At 52.3% G+C, this 27,998-nt stretch overlaps 1 protein-coding gene across 1 annotated transcript; it reads right to left on the bottom strand.

Annotated features, from left to right (window-relative positions):
* Positions 1-11: 11 nt before the first annotated feature.
* On the bottom strand, positions 12-27,998 carry LOC307073033 (mitogen-activated protein kinase kinase kinase 5). The gene is made up of 28 exons (XM_079732699.1): positions 27,591-27,998; positions 27,078-27,223; positions 26,269-26,450; positions 23,409-23,577; positions 22,678-22,784; positions 22,062-22,232; positions 20,888-21,000; positions 20,126-20,285; positions 18,996-19,146; positions 16,752-16,856; positions 16,573-16,622; positions 15,122-15,217; positions 14,820-14,904; positions 13,831-13,964; positions 12,839-12,966; positions 10,402-10,538; positions 10,119-10,224; positions 8,581-8,738; positions 7,930-8,125; positions 6,773-6,923; positions 6,400-6,565; positions 3,093-3,278; positions 2,438-2,543; positions 1,993-2,227; positions 1,791-1,897; positions 1,533-1,633; positions 228-304; positions 12-142 (listed from the first exon to the last, which is right to left on the bottom strand). Exons 1-28 carry the CDS (start codon positions 27,901-27,903, stop codon positions 46-48), a joined length of 3,933 nt encoding a protein of 1,310 aa, XP_079588825.1. The 5' UTR covers positions 27,904-27,998; the 3' UTR covers positions 12-45.

Here is a 27,998-nt window from a genome sequence, read left to right as displayed (position 1 = left end):
CGGTCCTGGCCCCTCCCCCTGGTCCTGGCTCCTCCTCCTGGCTCTTCAGCAGACTGCCCTCCTGATCTCCTCCCTGATGGTGCTCAGACCAGCGTTCCTGGCCGTCATGACCGCCGCCCAGACGCGGCACAGCATCCCGCCCCTAGCAACGCGACACAGGATGGGGTGGTTACCATAGCGACCAGCAGAGAAGCGGTCCTCTGATCAGAGTGGCTGTGCGTCGCCACCTTATGCCGCAGTACACCAGGTCGTCTCTGCAGGCGTCCTCCAGCAGGCAGTCCAGGGAGAAGTGATGGTGGAGGAGCTGGGAGAGAAAAACACACCTGGGTCAGAAGATACACTAAACCACCACTAAACCACAGTGAGAACCCACTAAACCACCACTAGACCACCACTAAACCACCACTAAACCACCACTAGACCACCACTAGACCACCACTAGACCACCACTAGACCACCACTAAACCACCACTAAACCACCACTAAACCACCACTAGACCACCACTAGACCACCACTAAACCACCACTAAACCACCACTGAACCACCACTAAACCACCACTGAACCACCACTAAACCACCACTTAACCACAGTGAGAACTCACTAAACCACCACTAGACCACCACTAAACCACCACTAAACCACAACTAAACCACCACTAAACCACCACTAGACCACCACTAAACCACCACTAAACCACCACTAAACCACCACTGAACCACCACTAAACCACCACTAAACCACAGTGAGAACCCACTAAACCACCACTAAACCACCACTAGACCACCACTAAACCACCACTAAACCACCACTAAACCACCACTAGACCACCACTAAACCACCACTAAACCACCACTGAACCACCACTAAACCACCACTAAACCACCACTAAACCACCACTGAACCACAGTGAGAACCCACTAAACCACCACTAAACCACCACTCTACCACCACTCTACCACCACTCTACCACCACCTACAGCGAGAACCCACTAAACAACCACTAAACCACCACTAAACCACCATCTACAGCGAGAACCCACTAAACCACCACTAAACCACCACTAAACCACCACTGAACCACAGTGAGAACCCACTAAACCACCACTAAACCACCACTCTACCACCACTCTACCACCACTCTACCACCACCTACAGCGAGAACCCACTAAACAACCACTAAACCACCACTAAACCACCACTAAACCACCATCTACAGCGAGAACCCACTAAACCACCAATAAACCACCACTAAACCACCACTAAACCACCACTAAACCACCACTCTACCACCACTAAACAACCACTCACCCACCACTAACCCACTAAACCACCACTCACCCAGTAAACCACCACTAACCCACTAAACCACCACTCACCCACCACTAACCCACTAAACCACCACTCTACCACCACTAGACCCCAGATTGAAGACAAAGCCTTCAGTCTGCTGCTGGTGGTTTAGCCCACAGTCTGAGGACGCTGTGGACAGAAGTGTCTCCATAGTGGTTATGGTGCTGATCTGAGGGTCACCTTGTGGACCGTGTCCTGGTCTACAGGGACCGCTCTGAGCCAGTGGACCAAGGCCTTGTCCTCAGGAGCAGGACAGTCCATCTGAGCAGCCAGCGGACCACCTGCAGTGTGGGGACACGGGGAGGCTCAGTGAGGGTAGAGACAGGAAGCAGCAGTGCTCTGGCTCTGAAACGCTGTCGGATACGTAGCCGCCTCGCTCCACGAGCCCCTCTAGATGTTAGTGCGCCCCGCTCCTCTGATCAGCGGCGAGGGGGTCACCTGTAGAGAAGGTCTTGAGGACCTGTATCTCCTGGTGCTTCCTCTGGACGGAGGTTCTGAGGAGGTCCTGGTACTCTGTCTCCTTCTCCGTCAGCTGGTTCAGGAGCCTGGGGAGGGTAGAGGAGGTGAGGAGAGAGGAGGTGAGGAGGTGAGGAGAGAGGAGGTGAGGAGAGAAGAGGTGAGGAGAGTGCTTCCCGTTCACCTCTGTGTCTCCTGCCGAAGCTCGGCCAGCTGGAGGCTCAGCGGACAGGAGGGGAGCGGGTGGTCGTCATGGTGACCACTGCTATCGTCATGGTGACCGTCCGGGTCCCCCGTCTCCGGGGGTTGGCAGGCGGCGTCCTGCTCCGCCTCCTGGCTGAAGGCGGGAACGCCGAGATGCTCCAGGGGAGAGCCCGCCTCCTCACCCTCAAAGGACGACTGCAGCTGGAGCTTCAGCTCTGGGGGGGGGGGGGGGGGGGGGGGGGGAGGGGGGAGGGAGGGGGGAGGGAGGGGGGGAGGAGGGGGAGAGAGAGGAAGGGGAGGGGGAGGGACGAAAGAGAGAGAGAGAGGGTGAAACGAGTGTCAGGGTGAATGTGAACTTGGTGACAAGCTGAATTGATTGACAGGGTGAATGGAGTGACAGGGTGATTGAGTGACAGGGTGAGTACCTGGTAGCAGCACGGTGATGGCCTCCTGAACGGCCTGTCTCAGCAGGTTGTCCAGAGCAAACATCCAGTGAGGTTTGACCTGCTGCTGGCGGAGAACCTTCTTCACCTGGGCAGAGAAACAGGTAGAAACAGGTAGAAACAGGTGAAAACAGGTAGAAACAGGTAGAAACAGGTAGAAACAGGTGAAAACAGGTAGAAACAGGTAGAAACAGGTGAAAACAGGTAGAAACAGGTAGAAACAGGTGAAAACAGGTAGAAACAGAGACAGGTGGAAACAGGGACAGGTAGAAACAGGTACAAATTGGTCTACTAGAAAGAGATCTACTTTACTCCTTGACCTGGACAGGAAGAGATCAACTCTTTTGTGAGGTAAAGCCCCCCCCCCCCACACACACACACACACACACACACACACACACACAAACATCCAACATAAAGTTTAAAATCCCACTTTGGTAATAACGTGTTTTTAGCTCACCTTAACCCTAATTTTCATAGCCTAGTCGGAATTGCTTCGGTAAACCTTATAAAGTTATAATCCTAAAAAATAAACGATGACAACTGGTTTCCTAACTAGTTTAAAACCGTACCGTCCAAATGCTCTGATTCCACTGTACTCAATCTAATCTCCATTAAATCCTTTAGTTCAACTCACGGCGTCCTGGAAGCTGAACAGCGCCGCCTGCAGGCTGCTGGCCGGTACTGCAGCAGCCAGCAGCGCGGCTCGAAGCTCCAGCAGACCGCTGGTCAGGACCCTCCGGTCGGGGGAGCGGATGTGGTCGCGCAGACAGCCAATCAGGTGCAGGATGTGATCCGCCGTCAGCACAGAGACCCCACCAAGCTACAACAGCATTAATGAATCCACACCATCGTGGGGTTAGTAATGTTCTGTACATGTTACAGCAGGTTCTATACATGTTACAGTAGGTTATATACATGTAACGGTATGTTCTGTACATGTTACAGTAGGTTCTATACATGTTACAGTAACGTTCTGTACATGTTACAGTATGTTCTATACATGTTACAGTAGGTTCTATACATGTTACAGTAGGTTCTATACATGTTACGGTATGTTCTGTACATGTTACAGTAGGTTCTGTACATGTTACAGTAGGTTCTATACATGTTACAGTAATGTTCTGTACATGTTACAGTATGTTCAATAAATGTTACAGTAGGTTCTATACATGTAACAGTAGGTTCTATACATGTTACAGTAGGTTCTATACATGTTAGAGTATGTTATATCTATGGTAGAGTATGTTATATACATGTTAGAGTATATTCTTTACATGTTAGAGTATATTCATACATGTTAGAGCAGGGGTCAGCAACCTTTACAACTTGCAGTGCCAGTTTGACATTTCCTCGTTAATGAGTGTGCCATAAGCAACAATATATTTAAAATTTAGCTGAATTATGACACAACGACCAAAAACATTTCCAGAAGACCTGGAATTGTACTTTTTCCATATAGTCCACAATCATGCATCAACATTTTAAATGTTTTTTGGGTTGTTATATTTGCAACATGGGCTTACAAATTATAATTACATATGTCCCATCTTAAAACACCATTTTCAGAAAGTCATTCAAAAACATATTTGCACTTTGAGAAATGTAAAAAACGAGAATATATGAGAATGTTGGAACTTTCCACATCAATATCTTTAAGACATGTACAGCTTTGCAAAACCATGTGAAGGCGACGCATACAGGCCACTTGCAACAATATTTTTAATATTTCCTTCTCTATTACTCACAACATCGGTTTAAAAACTATTAATTGATCCCATTTCAGAACACTGCTCTCTGTAACTGATTTAAACATATTTGCACTGGGAGGAAATGCCCAAAACAGAATAAAGTGCAAAAAAAAAATGGTAGCAATGATTATGCTGCCGCATTGTGCTGTGAATGTTTTTTTTAATAATAATAATAATTTTATTTTTTTTTTTTCAAGTGTGCCAACGATTATGCTGCCCCGTGCCAGTGGTGGCACGCGTGCCTAGGGTTGCCGACGCCTGTGTTAGAGTATGTTCTAAACATGTTAGAGTATGTTCTATACATGTTAGAGTATGTTCTAAACATGTTACAGTATGTTCTATACATGTTAGAGTATGTTCTAAACATGTTAGAGTATGTTCTATACATGTTAGAGTATGTTCTAAACATGTTACAGTATGTTCTATACATGTTAGAGTATGTTCTGTACATGTAGAGTATGTTCTATACATTGTAGAGTATGTTCTAAACATGTAAGAGTATGTTCTATAAATGTTAGAGTATGTTCTATACATGTAGAGTATGTACTATACATGTTACAGTATGTTCTATACATGTTACAGGAAGTTCTATACATGTTAGAGTATGCTCTAAACATGTTAGAGTATGTTCTATACATGTTAGAGTATGTTCTATACATGTAGAGTATGTTCTATACATGTTACAGGAAGTTATATACATGTTAGAGTATGTAATATCTATGGTAGAGTATGTTATATACATGTTAGAGTATATTCTTAACATGTTAGAGTATATTCATACATGTTACAGTATGTCCTATACATGTTAGAGTATGTTCCATACATGTTACAGTATGTTCCCTACATGTTACAGTATGTTCTATAAATGTGAGAGTATGTTCTATAAATGTTAGAGTATGTTCTATACATGTGAGAGTATGTTCCCTACATGTGAGAGTATGTTCTATAAATGTGAGAGTATGTTCTATACATGTTAGATTATGTTCTATAAATGTGAGAGTATGTTCTATAAATGTTAGAGTATGTTCTATACATGTTAGAGTATGTTCTATGAATGTTAGAGTATGTTCCATACATGTTAGAGTATGTTCTATAAATGTTAGGGTATGTTCTATACATGTTAGAGAGTTCATCTCGACTCTGCATAGAAACCAATGCACAGCCACCATTGAATGTTGTACGTCCTGGCACTTGTACATTGCACTTATTCAAGGTACTTAATTGTGTAGCATCTACAGTAGCTGCTATCGCTGCTTTACACGGTAATGGGTTAGCCTAGCGATTGTAATACTTGCACTTGGTTCTATGAACGTCTTTACTGTACCGACAGCGATATATTGTTTCACTTCTTATGACAAATGTACTTATTGTAACAAATGCACTTATTGTAAGTCGCTTTGGATAAAAGCGTCTGCTAAATGCCCTAAATGTAAATGTAAATGTAAATGTTAGAGTATGTTCTATGAATGTTACAGTATGTTCTATAAATGTTAGAGTATGTTCTATACATGTTAGAGTATGTTCTATGAATGATAGAGTATGTTCTATACATGTTAGAGTATGTTCTATAAATGTGAGAGTATGTTCTATAAATGTTAGAGTATGTTCTATAAATGTTAGAGTATGTTCTATAAATGTTAGAGAATGTTCTATACATGAGGATGTTTCTCCTCTTTGTTCTTCCACTTCCTGGTCATGTCACTGCTGGGTCATGTGACCACATAATTAATAAAGTTGTGTTGAAGGTGTCATGTTAATAAAGTTGTGTTGAAGGTATGTTACCGTGGGTGTCGTGTGAAAAAAGTTGTGTTGAAGGCGTCCTGTTAATAAAGTTGTGTTGAAGGTGTTGTGGTAATAAAGTTGTGTTGAGGGCATCCTGTTAATAAAGTTGTGTAGATGGGTATTACCTCTGAGGTTGTGTTGAGTTGGGTTGAGGTTGTGTTGGGTTGTGTTACCGCGGGCAGGGCGTTGTGTTAAAAGAGTTGTGTTGAGGTTGTGTTGATTTGTGTTGAGTTGTGTTACCGCGGGCAGGGCGTTATGTTAATAGAGATGTGTTGAGGTTGTGTTGAGTTGTGTTACCGCGGGCAGGGCGTTGTGTTAATAGAGATGTGTTGAGGTTGTGTTGAGTTGTGTTACCGCGGGCAGGGCGTTGTGTTAATAGAGACGTGTTGAGGTTGTGTTGGGTTGTGTTACCGCGGGCAGGGCGTCCTGGATGTGTGCGACCACGGGCCCGATGTGGTCGCTCAGCACGCGGTGCAGCGTAGCACGGCGCTCGCTGTCCTTACGCAGCAGGAAGAGACCGGGGCTCTCGCCCGCCGCCGCCGGGGAGCCGGGCGCCAGGGGGGCGGAGCCAGGGGCGCTGGGGACACACCCACACAGCCCCACGTTACACTACACAACTACAGGGGGCGGAGCCAGGGGCGCTGGGGACACACCCACACAGCCCCACGTTACACTACACAACTACACGTATACACAAGTACTCAGAAGAAGATTACAAAAAACCATAACTGTTGACATTCGACTAGATCATATGGTGATGAAAACAGGAAGTAGGGTGCATTACAGCAGGAAGCTGCCGGAGGGGGGCGTGTCCTCGCCGCCGAGGGCGGGGCTGTGGCGCCGGAGGTCCAAGGAGAGGCTGAGGTCCAGAGAGTCGACCGAGTCGGTGTCCTCCACGTACACAACGACCGGGACGGAGAGGCTGCGCTGGAGGTCTGAGCGCACACACAGAGAGACACACAGAGACACACACACACACACACAGAGACACACACACAGACACACACAGAGACACACACACACAGAGTCACACACACACACACACACACACACACAGAGACACACACACACACACACACAGAGTCACACACAGAGACACACACAGAGACACACACACAGAGACACACACAGAGACACACACAGAGACACACACAGAGACACACAGACACACACAGAGACATACAGAGACACACACACACACACACACACAGACACACAAACACAGAGAAACACACAGAGAGAGACACACACACACAGGCACACACACGCACATAGACACAAACACACAGGCACACACGCACACACACAGAGACACACACACACACAGAGACACAGACACACACAGACACACACACACACACACACGCACTAGATGAAATATGGGCAACATGTTTTCATACTAAAATGTTTCAATTCTGTTTTCTATTTTGTGAAGCGAGGCGGGAAACAGGACGCCTGAAACAGACTCACTAGAACGGGGAGATCACCAAGTACACACACACACCTATAACCAATCAATCAATTAACATGGACCCAACCACATGTTAATGAGGAGGAGGAGGAGAGGGGGGGAGGGGGAGGAGGAGAGGAGAGGAGACGAGGGGGAGGAGGAGAGGAGAGGAGACGAGGGGGAGGAGGAGAGGAGGGGAGGGGGAGGAGGAGGAGGAGGAGGGGAGGAGGAGAGGAGGAGGCGGAGGAGGAGAGGAGGGGAGGAGGAGAGAAGAGAAGAGGAGGAGAGGAGGGGAGGAGGAGGAGGAGGAGGAGGAGAGGAGAGGGAGGAGGAGCAGGAGGAGGGGAGGAGGAGAGGAGGGGGAGGAGGAGGAGGAGGGGAGGAGGGGGAGGAGGAGGAGGAGAGGAAGAGGAGGAGAAGGGGGAGGAGGAGGAGGGGAGGAAGAGGAGGAGGAGGGGAGGAGGAGGAGAGGGGAGGAGAAGCCTCCTCACCTGAAGGCGCCTCCCTGGGCTCCTGCTCGTGGGGCGGGCCGGCGCGCCTCCTGGAGGAGATGAGGAAGAGGTCCTTGAGGAGGAGCTTGGCGGTGGCGCGGTGGTGGGGGTCGGGCTCGAAGCAGCCCATGATGAAGGTCTTAGCCTGGGAGGACATGCTCTCTGGGACCCGCGGGTGGATCTTAAACATCCCCACCTGGAGGGGGTGAGACAGTGGTCAGGGAGACAGGCAGTCAGTGAGACAGGCAGAGTCAGGGAGACAGTCGGTGTCAGTGAGACAGGCAGTCAGGGAGACAGGCAGAGTCAGGGAGACACATAGAGTCAGTGAGACAGAGTCAGTGAGACAGACGGTGTCAGTGAGACAGACGGAGTCAGGCAGACAGATGGTGTCAGTGAGACACAAAGAGTCAGTGAGACAGACGGAGTCAGGCAGACAGATGGTGTCAGTGAGACAGTCAGACTCAGGCAGACAGACAGTCAGGCAGAGTCAGTGAGACAGACGGTGTCAGTGAGACACAAAGAGTCAGTGAGACAGACGGAGTCAGGCAGACAGATGGTGTCAGTGAGACACAAAGAGTCAGTGAGACAGACGGAGTCAGGCAGACAGATGGTGTCAGTGAGACAGAGTCAGCAGACAGACAGGCAGCGGACCTTGAACATGGCGGCCTGAGGGCTGCCCAGCTCGTGGAAGGGGGGCTTCCCGGTGGCCATCTCTATGACGGTGCAGCCCAGGGACCAGATGTCCGCCGGCTTGCCGTAGCCCCGCGGGCCCTGGTCGATGATCTCAGGGGCCATGTACTGCAGGGTCCCTGAGGGGGGAGCGCGCCGTCAGCCTCCACCCTCCACACCGTCAGCCTCCTCCCTCTAGACCACCACCCACCACCCTCTGGACCACCACCCTCCACCCTCTGGACCACCACCCTCCTCCCTCTAGACCACCACCCTCCACCCTCTGGACCACTACCCTCCACCCTCTGGACCACTACCCTCCACCCTCTACACCGTCAGCCTCCACCCTCTGGACCACCACCCTCCACCCTCTGGACCACCACCCTCCACCCTCTACACCGTCAGCCTCCACCCTCTGGACCACCACCCTCCACCCTCTGGACCACTACCCTCCACCCTCTGGACCACTACCCTCCACCCTCTGGACCACTACCCTCCACCCTCTGGACCACTACCCTCCACCCTCTGGACCACAACCCTCCACCCTCTGGACCTCCACCCTCCACCCTCCACCCTCTGGACCACCACCCTCCACCCTCCACCCTCTGCACCACCACCCTCCACCCTCTGGACCACCACCCTCCCCCCTATGGACCACCACCCTCCACCCTCTGGACCACCACCCTCCACCCTCTACACCGTCAGCCTCCACCCTCTGGACCACCACCCTCCACCCTCTGCACCACCACCCTCCACCCTCTGGACCACCACCCTCCCCCCTATGGACCACCACCCTCCACCCTCTGCACCACCACCCTCCACCCTCTGGACAACCACCCTCCACCCTCTGGACCACCACCCTCCACCCTCCACCCTCTGCACCACCACCCTCCACCCTCTGGACCACCACCCTCCCCCCTATGGACCACCACCCTCCACCCTCTGGACCACCACCCTCCACCCTCTACACCGTCAGCCTCCACCCTCTGGACCACCACCCTCCACCCTCTGGACCTCCACCCTCCACCCTCTGGACCTCCACCCTCCACCCTCTGCACCACCACCCTCCACCCTCTGGACAACCACCCTCCACCCTCTGGACAACCACCCTCCACCCTCTGGACCACCACCCTCCACCCTCCACCCTCTGCACCACCACCCTCCACCCTCTGGACCACCACCCTCCACCCTCCACCCTCTGGGCCACTACCCTCCACCCTCTGGACCACCACCCTCCACCCTCTGGACCACCACCCTCCACCCTCTGGACCACCACCCTCTACCCTCTGGACCACCACCCTCCACCCTCTGGACCACCACCCTCCACCCTCTACACCGTCACCCTTCCACCCACAACGTGGATGGGAGGAGGTAAAGGTGTAAGGGAGCAGGAGGAGGAGGAGTAGGAGGTGATCTGGAGGAGGAGTGGGAGGAGGAGGAGGGAGGAGGTGATCTGGAGGAGGAGGAGGAGGAGGAGGAGGAGGAGGAGGAGTGGGAGGAGGAAGAGGAGGAGGGCTCACCGGTGAAGGTCTCGGTGCAGGGGTTGATTCCCGCCAGGCGCTTGGACGTCCCGAAGTCGGAGATCTTTAGGATCCCGCTGTAGGTGTTGATCAGCACATTGTCTCCCTGAACACACACACACACACGCTCGCACGCACACGCACACACACACACACACACACACACACACACACACAAACGGTGGATGAGTGGTTCGAGCGCAGGAGAGGAGACCAGAGCAGGGGGAGGAGGAGGAGAAGAGGAGAGGAGAGGAGGAGGAGAGGAGAGGAGACCACGCCCTACCTTGATGTCTCGGTGGACGATCTGGTTGTCATGGAGATAGAGGAGGCCCTGCAGGATCTGTTTGGTGTAGAAGACGACGGTGGCCTCGTTGTCCTTCAGAGGACCCCACTTAGAGCGCAGGAGGGAGGAGAGGCTGCCTGGAGGAGCAGAGAGACAGGAGTCAGGAGGAGGAGCAGGGAGGACAAGCTGCCTGGAGGAGGGAGGAGGAGAGAGGAGTAGGCGGAATATTTGAATAAAGGAAACACCTTGACAATGACCAATCATGAAGCAGCTTTTAGATCACATGTTTGGTAACAGAGGACTAACATAATATATTCCTCAAGAATGTTTTAACAGTTCCACTGTTTAACCACTAGGGGGCAGCAGACTCAACGCCGTGGTCATGTGAAGCTTCACTTGTAGCCTGGGAAAGAGCAGCTGATCTGCAAGCTGCTGATTCATCTGCTCTGGCCCCGCCCGCCCGGCCCGACCTTCAGAGCAGAGCTCACTAGCAGCTCTGCTCTGAAGGTCAAACCACTCTGAGAGAGTTCTGCATTTACCGAAACATGCAAAGCCTCCCAGAATAAACACATGTAGCAGGTTCCGGACAGACAGACTACAGACAGACAGCCCTAAAGACAGACAGCCTAGAGCAGGGGTCTCAAACTCGCGGCCCGCGGGATGATATTTTGTGCCCCCCTACTAGACATCAAAGTTTAGTATTAGTGCGTGTTGTTGTCAAACGCACACTTTTGCTGAGTGGCTTGCCACGCTTTTTTATGCCTTGTAGGGTGACCAGATGTCCCGGTTTTGCCGGGACAGTCCCAATTTTGAGTGGCGTGTCCTGAGTCCCGACAAAAGCCAAAGGACGCTAGAATGTCCCGGTTTCCACCAACCGCTATGAAATGTCCCCTGTTGTCAGCGATTACATAGCCAACGTTATCTAATGATAGCCCGATCATTAACTTAGATTGGGTCAGTTGTGCTCCTTTGTTCTGTGGAATACTTGATGTGGCCCCGCCTGACCCAGACTCTACCTCCAGGGGCCCCCAGGTAAGTTGAGTTTGAGACCCCTGGCCTAGAGACAGACAGAATACAGACAGACAGCCTACAGACAGACAGCTTACAGACAGACAGACTACAGACAGACAGACTACAGAGCCAGGTATAAAAACTTCTACCAGGATCCGAGTAAGTATAAATGTACTCACACTCAACCTGCACAGATAGGGCAGATTGAGTGTGGCTACAACACACATGTGTCTCTTGTTCCAGGAAGCAAGCGCTTCCTGCATTGCACAGCACACACACACACACACACACACACACACACACACACACACACACACACACACACACACACACACACACACACACACACACACACACACACACACACACGCACACACACTGTTTCCTCTATAGCAGGGGTCAGCAACCTTTTCAACTTGCAGTGCCAGTTTGACATTTTCTCGTTAATGAGTGTACCTTAAGCAACAATATATTAAAAATTAAGCTGAATTATGACACAGCGACCAAAAACATTTCCAGAAGACCTGGAATTGTACTATTTCCATATAGTCCACAATCATGCATCAACATTTTAAATGTTTTTTTGGTTGTTATATTTGCAACATGGGCTTACAAATTATAATTACATATGTCCCATCTTAAAACAGCATTTTCAGAAACTCATTCAAAAACATATTTGCACTTTGAGAAATGTAAAGAACGAGAATATATGAGAATGTTGGAACCATCCACATCAATATCTTTAAGACATGTACAGCTTTGCAAAACCATGTGAAGGCGATGCATACAGGCCACTTGCAACAATATTTTAAATATTTTCTTCTCTATTACTCACAACATCGGTTTAAAAACTATTAATTGATCCCATTTCAGAACGCTGCTTTCTGTAACTAATTTAAACATATTTGCACTGGGAGGAAATGCCCAAAACAGAATAAAGTGCAAAAAAAATCTGTAGTAATGATTATGCTGCCGAATTGTGCTGTGATTTTTTTTAATAATAATAATAATAAAAGAAAAATAAAAAAAGTTGTTTTTTTTTTAAGTGTGCCAATGATTATGCTGCCAGTGGTGGCACGCGTGCCTAGGGTTGCCGACCCCTGCTCTATAGTCTTGAGCCAAAGAGACAGAGCCCCTAGTGGTCAGCAGAGGAATGACAGTCCAGGCCTTCAGATCCAATGAGAGATATGGAGTCAGTTTAAGGTAAGGTAAGAGCTCAGACAGTTTAGTATAAAGGTACTTTACAGAGGGTTATAGGAGTCAGGTTTAAGTTAAGATTAAGTTTTAGGTTATTAAGCATCGGTAAAGATATAGTGTGTTTTGAAGTTTATATTGATGATTGTCGATAGCACTTTATCCAGCAGAACTTATGTCAACGTCTGACTTTAACATTATCTACAGAGGGTCTAGCAGGGTGACCTCTGACCTCCAGGCACCTCCTCCATGAAGATCTTGATGAAGCCGGCCTCGCTGACGGAGCCAAGGTACTGCACGATGTTCCGGTGCTTCAGACGGCGGTGGAGAGAGATCTCCTCATGGAGAGGCTGGGAGTACCTGGGGCCAGGAGGGGTAGGGTTAGAGGCTGGGTCTACTGGGGGTAAGGGGTTCCGAGACCAGGACTAGAGGTTAGGGGGTCCCAGGGGGTCCATAGGGTCTACCGGGTCCAGGACTAAAGGTTAGGGGGTCCCAGGGGGTCCATAGGGACTACCGGGTCCAGGACTAGAGGTTAGGGGGTCCCAGGGGGTCCATAGGGACTACCGGGTCCAGGACTAGAGGTTAGGGGGTCCCAGGGGGTCCATAGGGACTACCGGGTCCAGGACTAGAGGTTAGGGGGTCCCAGGGGGTCCATAGGGTCTACCGGGTCCAGGACTAGAGGTTAGGGGGTCCCAGGGGGTCCATAGGGTCTACCGGGTCCAGGACTAGAGGTTAGGGGGTCCCAGGGGGTCCATAGGGACTACCGGGTCCAGGACTAGAGGTTAGGGGGTCCCAGGGGGTCCATAGGGACTACCGGGTCCAGGACTAGAGGTTAGGGGGTCCCAGGGGGTCCATAGGGTCTACCGGGTCCAGGACTAGAACCTCATGACGTCTAGCCTCCATGATGAGGTTGTATTGTGTACACATTTAATGAAGCGTCTGTCTTCCTGTAGACCTATTCTTTAGCCACGGCGGCTCCTTTGTTTCTTTGAGCAGCTTTCCTAAGTCTACTGAACAACGCTCCGAGGCAGTGAGACACAGAGGAGGCGAGACATGTTACAACAGTGAGCCAGTCTGAGGTGGTGAGACATGTTAGAACAGTGAGACACAGAGGAGGTGAGACATGTTAGAACAGTGAGACACAGAGGAGGTGAGACATGTTAGAACAGTGAGACACAGAGGAGGTGAGACATGTTGGAACAGTGAGAGGCGGGGCGGTCTTACGAGCTGTCCTTCTCGGGGATCTCCTTGATGGCGATGCGGACCTGGTTACTAAGGTCCCGGCCGGCATAGACCACCCCGTAGGTCCCCTTCCCCAGGACCACCTTCTCCCCCTCTGCAGTGGTCTCATACATGTACTGAGGAGGGGGGGGGAGAGAGGAGGGGGGGGAGGGAGGAGGAGAGAGGGGAGGAGGAGAGAGGAGGAGAGAGGGGAGGAGGAGAGAGGAGTAGAGAGGGGAGGGGAGGAGAGAGGAGGAGGTGGGAGGAGGAGAGAGGGGAGGGGAGGAGAGAGGAGGAGGTGAGAGGAGGAGAGAGGAGGAGACAGGAGGAGAAAGGAGTAGTGAGGGAAGGGGAGGAGGAGAGAGGAGGAGAGAGGGGAGGGGAGGAGGAGAGAGGGGAGGGGAGGAGGAGAGAGGGGAGGAGAGAGGAGGAGAGAGGAGGGGGGAGGAGGGGGGAGGAGGAGAGAGGAGGGGGGAGGAGGAGACAGGAGGAGAGAGGAGTAGAGAGAGGAGTAGAGAGGGGAGGGGAGGAGAGAGGAGGAGGTGAGAGGAGGAGAGAGGAGGAGACAGGAGGAGAGAGGAGTAGTGAGGGGAGGGGAGGAAGAGAGAGGAGGAGAGAGGGGAGGGGAGGAGGAGAGAGGGGAGGGGAGGAGGAGAGAGGGGAGGAGGAGAGAGGAGGAGAGAGGAGGGGGAAGGAGGAGAGAGGAGGGGGGAGGAGGAGACAGGAGGAGAGAGGAGGAGAGAGGAGTAGAGAGGGGAGGGGAGGAAAGAGGAGGAGGTGGGAGGAGGAGAGAGGGGAGGGGAGGAGAGAGGAGGAGACAGGAGGAGAGAGGAGGGGGGAGGAGGAGACAGGAGGGGGGAGGAGGAGACAGGAGGAGAGAGGAGGATGGTTCAGATCTCCTTGGGGATGAGAGACCCAGTGAGGACCCAGAGTTCTGCAGACTGACAAGAGTCCTGGAGCAGGTGTTGCTTCACGGAGGAGGAGGTTCTCACCTCCAGAACCTCTCCCGTGAGGCGGTCCTGGTCCGGGGCCGGAGGCAGGGTGGACTGCAGCAGAGAGTTGACCAGCTCACAGAACCTGAGGCCCAGGCACACATGAAGGTAAGGGCTGTGGTAACGTGGACAGGGACTGACTCCACCTCACACCAGCCAGTGTTGAGATAATGACACCAGGAAATATGGAGGAAGCCGGGATTCAAAGAGCCTGCTTCTAGAACAGGATGACTGGATGGCAGGTCCCTGGGGGGGCCCTGGTCGGTCCAAGGACACACCAGATCTGGCTGGGGGGCGCTCACCCTAAGCAGTGCAGTGGCGTAGGGAAGCAGAGCTGGAAGTCGTCAGAGTTGTGGTGGACGAACAGGAAGCAGCTGCGCTCATCGTTCTTAGAGACGCTGAGGAGAGGGGGAGAGAAGGGGGGGATGATGTGAGGGGGGGATGATGTGAGGGGGTGAGTGATGTGAGGGGGTGAATGATGTGAGGGGGTGAATGATGTGAGGGGGTGAATGATGTGAGGGGGGGAATGATATGAGGGGGTGAATGATATGATGTGGTGAGTGATGTGATGTGGTGAGTGATGTGATGTGGTGAGTGATGTGATATGTGATGTGATGTGGTGAGTGATGTGATGTGATGAGTGATGTGGTGAGTGATGTGATGTGATGAGTGATGTGATGTGGTGAGTGATGTGATGTGATGAGTGATGTGATGTGGTGAGTGATGTGATGTGGTGAGTGATGTGATGTGGTGAGTGATGTGATGTGATGTGGTGAGTGATGTGATGTGGTGAGTGATGTGATGTGGTGAGTGATGTGTTGTGGTGAGTGATGTGATGTGGTGAGTGATGTGATGTGATGTGGTGAGTGATGTGATGTGGTGAGTGATGTGATGTGATGATCTGCTCCTCAGTGTTGATCATTCACTCCTTCCCTGGGTCTAGATAGAAGCTGAGCAGGACTGTTTGTTATGAACAAACCTCCACTCCCAGGGCCAACATCCCCGTCCCGTCCTTATGACGGGCAACAAAGCCATTCAGCAGAGGAACTGGCCTCCATGTGTCCACTGGTTTGAGTGGGATGACCCACTGAGACCAGACTGGAAACAGAGAGTGAACCTCACAGGTCATCCTGCGCTGCCTGGGGTCACCGGCCCCGCGGCCTCGGGGCCCCTCATGACGTCACGCTGCCTGGGGTCACCGGCCCCGCGGCCTCGGGGCCCCTCATGACGTCACGCTGCCTGGGGTCACCGGCCCCGTGGCCTCGGGGCCCCTCATGACGTCACGATGCCTGGCCCACCAGGGTTAGAGGTTTAGGACCAGATTCCTTCAGTTCATATTGTTCCGTTCACCATCCCCCCCCCTTGGTGAAGCCTCTCCATTGTTCTAACAGGTTTCAGGTGTTCTACTGAACACCTGAGAGCATCAGAACAGGTTCTCCAGACCGCTGTGTCTACAACGTTACACTGCCTTCAGTCTAACGGCCGCTGTTTACCTTTCCCTCTGCTGGTTTAAAGGTCAGCTTCTGGGTAAACAAGGCCAACACGGCGTCACTGGAGAACCCAGGGAACCGGACCCAGGGAACCGGACCCAGGGAACCGGACCAAGGGAACCGGACCCAGGGAACCGGACCCAGGGAACCGGACCCAGGGAACCGGACCCAGGGAACCGGACCCAGGATAGAAGGTGAGCAGCTGTGATGTCTGTGGTGCTGGAGGAGCCTGCAGTGATAACAGAGCTGATGTTTGTCGTTACCTGACGACTCTGATGGAGGGGGCAGAGAAGGACCAGCGGTGGAGACCTTTCTGTGGAGACACAAGGGATAGACAAATCAACACACACACACACACACACACACACACACAAAGACAGACAGACAGACAGACAGACAGACAGACAGACAGACAGACAGACAGACAGACAGACAGACAGACCTCCAGCGGGGTGACGTGCTGGAGCTGGAGGGTTCTGCTCTGGTCCTCCTCGCTCACGCTGACCACCGCCGGCTGCAGCACCTTAGTGGGCTCCAGGATGAGGACCTGACAGAGGACACTCCTTTAGAAACAGAGGTGAGGTCACACTCCTTTAGGAACAGAGGTGAGGTCACACTCCTTTAGGAACAAAGGTCACACTCCTTTAGGAACAGAGGTGAGGTCACACTCCTTTAGGAACAGAGGTGAGGTCACACTCCTTTAGGAACAGAGGTGAGGTCACACTCCTTTAGGAAAAGAGGTGAGGTCACACTCCTTTAGGAACAGAGGTGAGTTCACACTCCTTTAGGAACAGAGGTGAGGTCACACTCCTTTAGGAACAGAGGTGAGGTAACACTCCTTTAGGAACAGAGGTGAGGTCACACTCCTTTAGGAACACAGAGGTGAGGTCACACTCCTTTAGGAACAGAGGTGAGGTCACACTCCTTTAGGAAGAGAGATGAGGTCAGACTCCTTTAGGAACAGAGGTGAGGTCACACTCCTTTAGGAACAGAGGTGAGGTCACACTCCTTTAGGAACAGAGGTGAGGTCACACTCCTTTAGGAACAGAGGTGAGGTCAGACTCCATTAGGAACAGAGGTGAGGTCACACTCCTTTAGGAACAGAGGTGAGGTCACACTCCTTTAGGAACACAGAGGTGAGGTCACACTCCTTTAGGAACAGAGGTGAGGTCACACTCCTTTAGGAACAGAGGTGAGGTCAGACTCCTTTAGGAACAGAGGTGAGGTCACACTCCTTTAGGAACAGAGGTGAGGTCACACTCCTTTAGGAACAGAGGTGAGGTCACACTCCTTTAGGAACAGAGGTGAGGTCAGACTCCTTTAGGAACAGAGGTGAGGTCACACTCCTTTAGGAACAGAGGTGAGGTCACACTCCTTTAGGAACACAGAGGTGAGGTCACACTCCTTTAGGAACAGAGGTGAGGTCACACTCCTTTAGGAACAGAGGTGAGGTTACACTCCTTTAGGAACACAGAGGTGAGGTCACACTCCTTTAGGAACAGAGGTGAGGTCACACTCCTTTAGGAACAGAGGTGAGGTCACACTCCTTTAGGAACACAGAGGTGAGGTCACACTCCTTTAGGAACAGAGGTGAGGTCACACTCCTTTAGGAACAGAGGTGAGGTCACACTCCTTTAGGAACAGAGGTGAGGTCACACTCCTTTAGGAACAGAGGTGAGGTCACACTCCTCTGGCCTCTGGCTGTAACGGCGGTCCAAACACATGCCTTAAAAAGAGATTTAGCTTGTAGACTTAAACAATGCCTTAACTTAGTATGTCCTAGTTAACCAACTATAAACTAAGAGGACCAGGGGAGAGGACCAGGGGAGAGGACCAGGGGACCAGAGGAGAGGACCAGAGAGGACCAGAGGAGAGGACCAGAGGACCAGGGGAGAGGACCAGGGGAGGGGACCAGAGGACCAGAGGAGAGGACCAGGGGACCAGAGGAGAGAACCAGAGGACCAGGGGAGAGGACCAGGGGAGAGGACCAGAGGAGAGGACCAGAGGACCAGAGGAGAGGACCAGAGGAACAGAGGAGAGGACCAGAGGACCAGGGGAGAGGACCAGAGGAGAGAACCAGAGGACCAGGGGAGAGGACCAGGGGAGAGGACCAAAGGAGAGGACCAGAGGACCAGAGGAGAGGACCAGAGGAACAGAGGAGAGGACCAGAGGACCAGGGGAGAGGACCAGAGGACCAGGGGAGAGGACCAGAGGACCAGGGGAGAGGACCAGGGGACCAGAGGAGAGGACCAGAGAGGACCAGAGGACCAGGGGAGAGGACCAGGGGACCAGGGGAGAGGACCAGGGGAGAGGACCAGGGGAGGGGACCAGAGGACCAGAGGAGAGGACCAGGGGACCAGAGGAGAGAACCAGAGGACCAGGGGAGAGGATCAGGGGAGAGGACCAGAGGAGAGGACCAGAGGACCAGAGGACCAGAGGACCAGAGGACCAGAGGACCAGAGGACCAGGGGACCAGAGGACCAGAGGACCAGAGGACCAGGGGACCAGGGGACCAGAGGACCAGAGGAGAGGACCAGAGGACCAGAGGACCATAGGACCAGGGGACCAGAGGACCAGAGGACCAGAGGAGAGGACCAGGGGACCAGAGGACCAGAGGCCCAGAGGACCAGAGGACCAGAGGACCAGAGGACCAGAGGACCAGAGGCCCAGGGGACCAGGCTCTTACCGGGCAGCGGTCTGTGGAGACCGTGGGTTTGCAGGCTTGGAGGTGGAGCTCCATCCAGAAGTTGACCGTGTCCTGCTTGGGGGAGCGGAGTTGTGGCGGCTTGGCGAACTGTCTGTAGATGATGTAGGTCTCCATGATGGAGCCCACGTACCTGAACACCGAGAAACCACCAAAACCATCAAAACGCCAATCGGTCTCAGACCTGTCTCACATTCCCTTGGCTCCCCAGCCCCGGCTCAAACCATAGGCATGAGTGTTACCTACCAGGTAATCTGAGATTTACCTACCAGGTAATCTGAGTGTAACCTACCAGGTAATCTGAGATTTACCTACCAGGTAATCTGAGTGTAACCTACCAAGTAATCTGAGGGTAACCTACCAGGTAATCTGAGATTTACCTACCAGTAATCTGAGTGTAACCTACCAGGTAATCTGAGGGTAACCTACCAGTAATCTGAGTGTAACCTACCAGTAATCTGAGTGTTACCTACCAGGTAATCTGAGTGTAGCCTACCAGGTAATCTGAGGGTAACCTACCAGGTAATCTGAGTGTTACCTACCAGGTAATCTGAGTGTAACCTACCAGGTAATCTGAGTGTAACCTACCAGGTAATCTGAGTGTAACCTACCAGTAATCTGAGTGTAAACTACCAGGTAATTTGAGATTTACCTACCAGGTAATCTGAGTGTAACCTACCAGGTAATTTGAGATTTACCTACCAGGTAATCTGAGTGTAACCTACCAGTAATCTGAGTGTAACCTACCAGGTAATCTGAGTGTTACCTACCAGGTAATCTGAGTGTAACCTACCAGGTAATCTGAGTCTAACCTACCAGTAATCTGAGTGTAACCTACCAGTAATCTGAGTGTAACCTACCAGTAATCTGAGTGTAGTGATCAAGTCATTTTAGTGTAGTGAGTAGATAATCTCAGTTTAATGAGCAGATGATCAGAGTGTACTGATCAAATAATCCCAGTGTAGTGAGCAGGTAATCCCAGTGTAGTGAGCAGGTAATCCCAGTGTAGTGAGCAGGTAATCCCAGTGTAGTGAGCAGGTAATCCCAGTGTAGTGAGCAGGTAATCCCAGTGTGTACCATATAAGAAGACCATATGATGTTATGGTATTCACCAAATGGGAGCGTTGAGGCGGTAGAGTTTCTCCGAGGCCTCGATCACCTTCTTGTGGTCGTTGGCCAGGATGCTGGCGCCCAGATACAGACCCACGTCCCAGTAGTCCTGCATCTTCTCCAGGCTGCCCTTCCTCCCCAGCAGGGTGCTCAGGGTCACACCTGGGGGAGGGATGGAGGGAAGGGGAGGGAGGAGGGGACGGATGGAGGGAGGGAGGGAGGGAGGGAGGGAGGACAGGAGGGAGGGAGGGAGGGAGGGAGGGAGGGGAGGGAGGACAGGGGGGAGGGAGGGAGGGAGGGAGGGAGGGAGGGGAGGGAGGACAGGGGGGAGGGAGGGAGGGAGGGAAGGGAAGGAAGGAGGGGAGGGAGGGCAGGGGGGAGGGATGTAGGAAAGGGGAGGAAGGGAGGGAGGGATGAGGGAGGGAGGGAGGGAGGGAAGGAAGGGGAGGGAGGAGGGAAGGGGAGGGAGGAGGGGAGGAGGGAGGGATGGAGGGAGGGCAGAGGGGAGGGAGGGAGGGGGAGGGAGGAAGGGAGGGAGGGCAGAGGGAGGAAGGGAGGGAGGGAGGGCAGGGGGGAGGGAGGGGAGGGAGGGAGGGGAGGGAGGGGAGGGAGGGAGGGGGGAGGTTCATTCACAAACAAGGTAATTTATTTATTTTTTGAATATGATGACGGATTAAGTTTATATAAAAACAAAAAATCCTGAAAGCTTTGTAAACCAAGGTGGAAGGTGTTGGACTTGACAGCAGACAGAAGCAACAGATCACCTATCTTGCGGAGTTCGATCGACGTGTCGAACTCGTGGCCAGCGGCCATCAGGAGAACCACGTTATTGATCCCAGAGTGGAGGCTGGGCTCCACCTCAAAGGCCTTCCCATACCTACAGACAGACAGACAGACAGACAGACAGACAGAAACATACACACGATGATGATCAGTCCCTACAGATGGATTCAGTTGCGTTCCTCCAAGTTCACTTGTTTATGTTGAAGCTATTTTTACAAGGCAGCACACACACACACACACACACACACAACCACACACACACACAGTTGCGTGGGAACCTCCTTGTTGTGGGAGACTGGGTGACGGGGGGGTTGGAGTCCTCAGGGGGATGTTATTTTCGGGCCTTCATAGCTGGTCCAAGGCTGTTACATGTAAACGATAAATAATCATAATGCTAACATCGTCTGTGGTTCTGTTGCCACCTGTTGTCAACCATCACACACATTATGAACCTGCATGCGGCGCATAATGTGAAGAAACCCCCACCGTCCAGCTGGTCAATGGAAGACCTCTTGACACAACACCAGCCCAGCACTAGCCCAGTGCTAGCCGAGGGCTAGCCCAGCGGGTCATACCAGTAGCAGGCTAGCCCAGGGCTAGTGGCGGGTCGTACCAGTAGCAGGCTAGCACAGGGCTAGCACAGGGCTAGTTGCGGTTCGTACCAGTAGCAGGCTAGCCGTGGGGGTCGTACCAGTAGCAGGCTAGCCGTGGGGGTCGTACCAGTAGCAGGCTAGCCGTGGGGGTCGTACCAGTAGCAGGCTAGCCGTGGGGGTCGAACCAGTAGCAGGCTAGCCGTGGGGGTCGTACCAGTAGCAGGCTAGCCGTGGGGGTCGTACCAGTAGCAGGCTAGCCGTGGGGGTCGTACCAGTAGCAGGCTAGCCGTGGGGGTCGTACCAGTAGCAGGCTAGCCGTGGGGGTCGTACCAGTAGCAGGCTAGCCGTGGGGGTCGTACCAGTAGCAGGGTAGCCGTGGGGGTCGTACCAGTAGCAGGCTAGCCGTGGGGGTCGTACCAGTAGCAGGCTAGCCGTGGGGGTCGAACCAGTAGCAGGCTAGCCGTGGGGGTCGTACCAGTAGCAGGCTAGCCGTGGGGGTCGAACCAGTAGCAGGCTAGCCGTGGGGGTCGTACCAGTAGCAGGCTAGCCGTGGGGGTCGTACCAGTAGCAGGCCTGCTCTCGGCTGCTGTGGTCGCTGAAGCCGGAGCTGATGAAGGCGTCCTTGTAGATGCGGCCACACATGCAGTAGGCGTCTGACGCCGCGCGGTCCTCCGAGCCCACCATGGGCAGGATCACGCTCAGGGCCCGGGCGCGGTCTCCTGGCCCGTTCCTCCTGTGGACACAACGGGCTCGGGTTAGGGGGTCCCGGGTTCAATCCCCAGCAGTAGGCCTCCCAGAGGCCCAATGTGAACCTCCATCTCTGTGGGGGACACGGGGTAAAGTTAAACTACAGGGAACCCAACTCTACCAGCAGAGAGGAGAGGAGAGAGGAGAGAGAGGAGAGGAGAGGAGAGGAGAGGAGAGAGGAGAGAGGAGAGGTGAGGGGAGAGAGAGGAGAGGAGAGGAGAGAGGAGAGGAGAGGGGAGAGAGAGAGGAGAGAGGATAGGAGAGGAGAGAGGAGAGAGAGGAGAGGAGAGAGGAAAGAGAGGAGAGGAGAGGACAAGAGAGAGGAGAGAGGAGAGGAGAGGAGAGGAGAGGAGAGGAGAGGAGAGGAGAGAGAGAGAGGAGAGAGCACCTGTGCCAACCTGTAGAGTTAGTGAGCTCTGGGGGGGGGTTACCTGTTGAGGGCGAAGATGTAGTGGAACTTGATGTTGTCGTTGGCTGCCACCTTGCTCATGGGCAGGGTAGTGAGAGTCTCAACCAGCTTGATGATCGCATCGTAGTCCTGGACAGCAGAAGACAGTGTGTTACCAGTACATGGAGGTGTTACCAGTACATGGAGGTGTTACCAGTACATGGAGGTGTTACCAGTACATGGAGGTGTTACCAGTACATGGAGGTGTTACCAGTACATGGTGGTGTTACCAGTACATGGAGGTGTTACCAGTGCATGGAGGTGTTACCAGTACATGGTGGTGTTACCAGTACATGGAGGTGTTACCAGTACATGGAGGTGTTACCAGTGCATGGAGGTGTTACCAGTGCATGGAGGTGTTACCAGTACATGGAGGTGTTACCAGTACATGGTGATGTTACCAGTACATGGAGGTGTTACCAGTGCATGGAGGTGTTACCAGTGCATGGAGGTGTTACCAGTGCATGGAGGTACTGGACAGTGATATAAAGTCACCTAACCTCAGTCTCAGCCCTGATTGGACGGTCACCGGGATGCTGTCTCAGACAGGACACCCTGATTGGACGGTCACCGGGATGCTGTCTAAGACAGGACACCCTGATTGGACGGTCACCGGGATGCTGTCTCGGACCCGACACCCTGATTGGCAGGTCGGCAGGCTGTGGACAGACAGCCTGTGGACAGACAGCCTCTGATTGGCCCCAGGAGGCTGACCTGGACGTCGCGGTAGGACAGCAGCAGGTTGATGATGATGTCGGGGGTCAGCAGGTCCACGGTGTCCAGCCGGTTCTGGATCCGGGCCAGCTCCTGGCTCAGCTGGGCCCCGGTGAACCGCTCCCGGGCCGTCCGTATCTCCAGACGCACCGACTCCCGGAAGTACTCACTAGACCAGGACCAGGACAGAGTCAGTCCTCAGCCCTAGACCAGGTCTAGACCAGGACCAGGACAGAGTCAGTCCTCAGCCCTAGACCAGGTCTAGACCAGGACCAGGACATAGTCAGTCCTCAGCCCTAGACCAGGTCTAGACCAGGACCAGGACATAGTCAGTCCTCAGCCCTAGACCAGGTCTAGACCAGGAACAGAACAGAGTCAGCCCTAGACCAGGTCTAGACCAGGACCAGGACAGAGTCAGTCCTCAGTCCTAGACCAGGTCTAGACCAGGAACAGAACAGAGTCAGTCCTAGACCAGGTCTAGACCAAGACCAGGACAGAGTCAGTCCTAGAGCAGGTCTAGACCAGGACCAGGACAGAGTCAGTCCTGGACCAGGTCCGACCTGTTCTGTGTGTTATTAATTATTTATACTCGAAAGATCAATTGAGGGGTGACCCTCATTTTCAATGATGTCGAGTCAAACAATTATAGGATATGAAGGTATTCATTTTAATTTGTTGCTGCAAGTTGTTCGAGGAGTCCGGGGCACTGAAGCTAAAAGCTGTCTTTCCAAGCTCAGACCTGACTTGAGGAACATGAAGAACGAACATGTCAGTGGAGCACGTCTGACAAAGCACATCTGAAATTTCCAGCATTACAGTCTATTAATGAGGAAGCTTCCCGGACAGGGTTTTATAAATAAAAATGTGCCAATGTGCGTCACGTCTTCATTTAAGAGAGGACAACCCAGCCTTTCCATATAAGACACAACGGTGTGTGTCATGGGCATCTCCTGTGATGAACCTAAAAGCAGAGTGAAAAACCGAGTCCAGGAGTTTAAGACATGAATGTGCTGCATGCCAGTAAACTACATCACCGTAATCAAAGACAGACATGAAAACTGCCTCAATAATCCTTTTCCTACTAAATATAGGGAAGGTGGTTTTGTTTTAGCAATTTTTTTGTCGCAATCGACATCCAAGATTTTTTATGTGAAAATTAAAAGTGAGTTTATCATCTATCCAGATGCCGAGATATTTATATTCTGTACCTCTTTCGATTAAAAGTCCATTGTTTGTAAAAAGTATTATAAATATATATATATATATATATATATATATATATATATATATATATATATATATATATATATATATATATATATAAAGTATTTTGTCTGTATTAAGAACAAGCCTGAGGACCACGAGGCAGTTCTGCAGGGTGCTAAAGGAGCTCAGTAGGTTCTGAATAGATGGGTGCACCCAATCCGAAATGCAATACAGTACTGTGTCGTCAGCGTACAGATGGGCGTGACAGTTCGGTAGAGATGAAACAATGTTATTGATATAAATTGTGAATAGAACTGAACCAACTGGGCCCATATTGAGCCCTGTGGGACGCCATTTGTAACTGTTAAAATCTCAGATTGGTAGCTTCCCAATTTAACTGATTGCCGTCTATCAGACAGATAATCGCTGAACCAGCTACAAGCAGAATGATCAAAACCAATGTAATGCAGCCTCTATAAGACCAAATGGTGGTCAACAGTGTCAAAGGCCAGTGTCTAAGACCAGTGTCTAAGACCAGTGTCTAAGGTTAGTGTCTAAGGTTAGTGTCTAAGGCCAGTGTCTAAGGTTAGTGTCTAAGGCCAGTGTCTAAGGCCAGTGTCTAAGACCAGTGTCTAAGGTTAGTGTCTAAGGCCAGTGTCTAAGGCCAGTGTCTAAGACCAGTGTCTAAGACCAGTGTCTAAGGTTAGTGTCTAAGGCCAGTGTCTAAGACCAGTGTCTAAGGTTAGTGTCTAAGGTTAGTGTCTAAGGTTAGTGTCTAAGGTTAGTGCCTAAGGCCAGTGTCTAAGGTTAGTGTCTAAGGTTAGTGTCTAAGGCCAGTGTCTAAGGCCAGTGTCTATGACCAGTGACTAAGACCAGTGTCTAAGGTTAGTGTCTAAGGCCAGTGTCTAAGACCAGTGTCTAAGGTTAGTGTCTAAGGCCAGTGTCTAAGGTTAGTGGCTAAGGCCAGTGTCTAAGGTTAGTGTCTAAGGTTAGTGTCTAAGGTTAGTGTCTAAGGTTAGTGTCTAAGGCCAGTGTCTAAGGTTAGTGTCTAAGGTTAGTGTCTAAGGTTAGTGTCTAAGGCCAGTGTCTAAGGCCAGTGTCTAAGGTTAGTGTCTAATGTTAGTGTCTAAGGTTAGTGTCTAAGGCCAGTGTCTAAGGTTAGTGGCTAAGGCCAGTGTCTAAGGCCAGTGTCTAAGGTTAGTGTCTAAGGCCAGTGTCTAAGGTTAGTGTCTAAGGTTAGTGGCTAAGGCCAGTGTCTAAGGTTAGTGGCTAAGGTTAGTGTCTAAGGCCAGTGTCTAAGGTTAGTGTCTAAGGTTAGTGTCTAAGGTTAGTGTCTAAGGTTAGTGTCTAAGGTTAGTGGCTAAGGTTAGTGTCTAAGGTTAGTGTCTAAGGTTAGTGTCTAAGGTTAGTGTCTAAGGTTAGTGTCTAAGGTTAGTGGCTAAGGTTAGTGTCTAAGGCCAGTGTCTAAGGTTAGTGTCTAAGGTTAGTGTCTAAGGTTAGCGTCTAAGGTTAGTGTCTAAGGTTAGTGTCTAAGGTTAGTGTCTAAGGCCAGTGTCTAAGGTTAGTGGCTAAGGTTAGTGTCTAAGGCTGTAACATGTTCACAACCAAAGTGACAGCAGAGACAGTACTGTGGCCTGTGTTATGGGGGTCTGACCTGGTCTGGACGTTGAGCCCCTCCAGCAGTGAGACCAGCCGCTCCACCAGGGGGGTCAGCAGCGGCTCCATGGTGAGGCTGATCAGCTCCTCCAGACCCTTCATCAGGCCCAGGTCACAGGCCAGCACACGGCCCCCCGCAGAGACCACGTAGGGGATGAAGGTGTAGGGGCCACACTGCTCCTGCACACAGGGACACACACACACACAGGGACACACACACAGACACACACACACACACAGGGACACACACACACACACATACAGGGACACACACACACACACATACAGGGACACACACACACACAGGGACACACACACACACACACAGGGACACACACACACACACACACAGGGACACACACACACACAGGGACACACACACACACACAGGGACACACACACACACACACACACACACACACACACACAGGGACACACACACACACACATACAGGGACACACACCCACACACATACAGGGACACACACACACACACACACACACGGATACACACAGGGACACACACACACACACACACACACGGACACATAAACACAAACAGACACACAGGGACAAACACACACAGGGACACACAGAAACACACACACACACACACAGTTCACTCTTACTGAACTGATCTCTTGTGAAGCCTGATCTTAATTAACCCTGATCTTAGTGAACCTGATCTCTTAATAATGTTCTCTTAATTCTGTTCTCTTAGTGAACGCCGATCTCTTAGTGAACTCTTGTTGTGTTTGGCGTGTTGCTGTGGCTCGCCGCCAGCTCTGACGTGGAGCGGTTGTTTACCTTGATAGCGTGGACGTCACTTTTGCTTTTGGATTTATAACAGTACAGGATGACGTTGTTGGTCATGCTGAAGCTCTCCCGCACGCCGAGGTGGTAGAACAGAGACGGCTGGCAGAAGGTGTCGCTCATCTCAACCACCGCCACGTCTGTGGAACAACAAGCGGACAGTGAGAAGGTTCTGTCCCGGGACAGTGCGATGGTCCCGGGCTCGTCCGGGACAGTAAGACGGTCCCGGGATAGTGAGAAGGTCCAGGGCTCGTCCGGGACCGTAAGACGGTCCCGGGCTCGTCCCGGGACAGTAAGACGGTCCTGGGCTCGTCCGGGACAGTAAGATGGTCCTGGACTCGTCCGGGACAGTAAGACGGTCCCGGGACAGTAAGACGGTCCTGGACTCGTCCGGGACAGCAAGACGGTCCCGGGCTCGTCCCGGGACAGTAAGACGGTCCCGGGCTCGTCCCGGGACAGTGAGAAGGCCTGCTGCCTGCAGGTCTGGGAGCGCAGGTCTCAACTTGCCTGCGTTGTAGAAACTATCCAGGATGTCGGTGGTGCCCAGAGAGATCCTCTCGAATGAGATGGTCTTGAACACGGCGTGGACGTCAGCGCAGGCTTCCTTCAGACACTTGAGGGACAGGTTCTCCTCGGTCTGCGGCAGCGATGCGTCCTGGATCAAGATATAGGCCACGGACAGGGCCCGGCTGGGACCCCGTGGGGACGGGGGCGCCTTGCTGAACCCCGGGGCGTCCTGACACAGACCTCCGGCCGAGACCCACACAGGGTCCTTCCTCTTCACCTCGTGGAGGCTCATCCGCCTGCCGCTCGTGTACATAATCCCGATCAGCTCAAACGAGCCGTCCAGACGACATTGAACTTAGTTTAGACCGCCGTGAGCAGAGCCGACCCAGGTGAGCCGAGGTGACAGGA

The sequence above is a fragment of the Pollachius pollachius genome, assembly GCF_949987615.1.
Source record: "Pollachius pollachius genome assembly, chromosome: 1".
In the NCBI taxonomy this organism is placed as follows: domain Eukaryota; kingdom Metazoa; phylum Chordata; class Actinopteri; order Gadiformes; family Gadidae; genus Pollachius; species Pollachius pollachius.
Note: the sequence above shows the minus strand (reverse complement) of the source record. Positions and strands in the feature narration are given on the sequence as shown.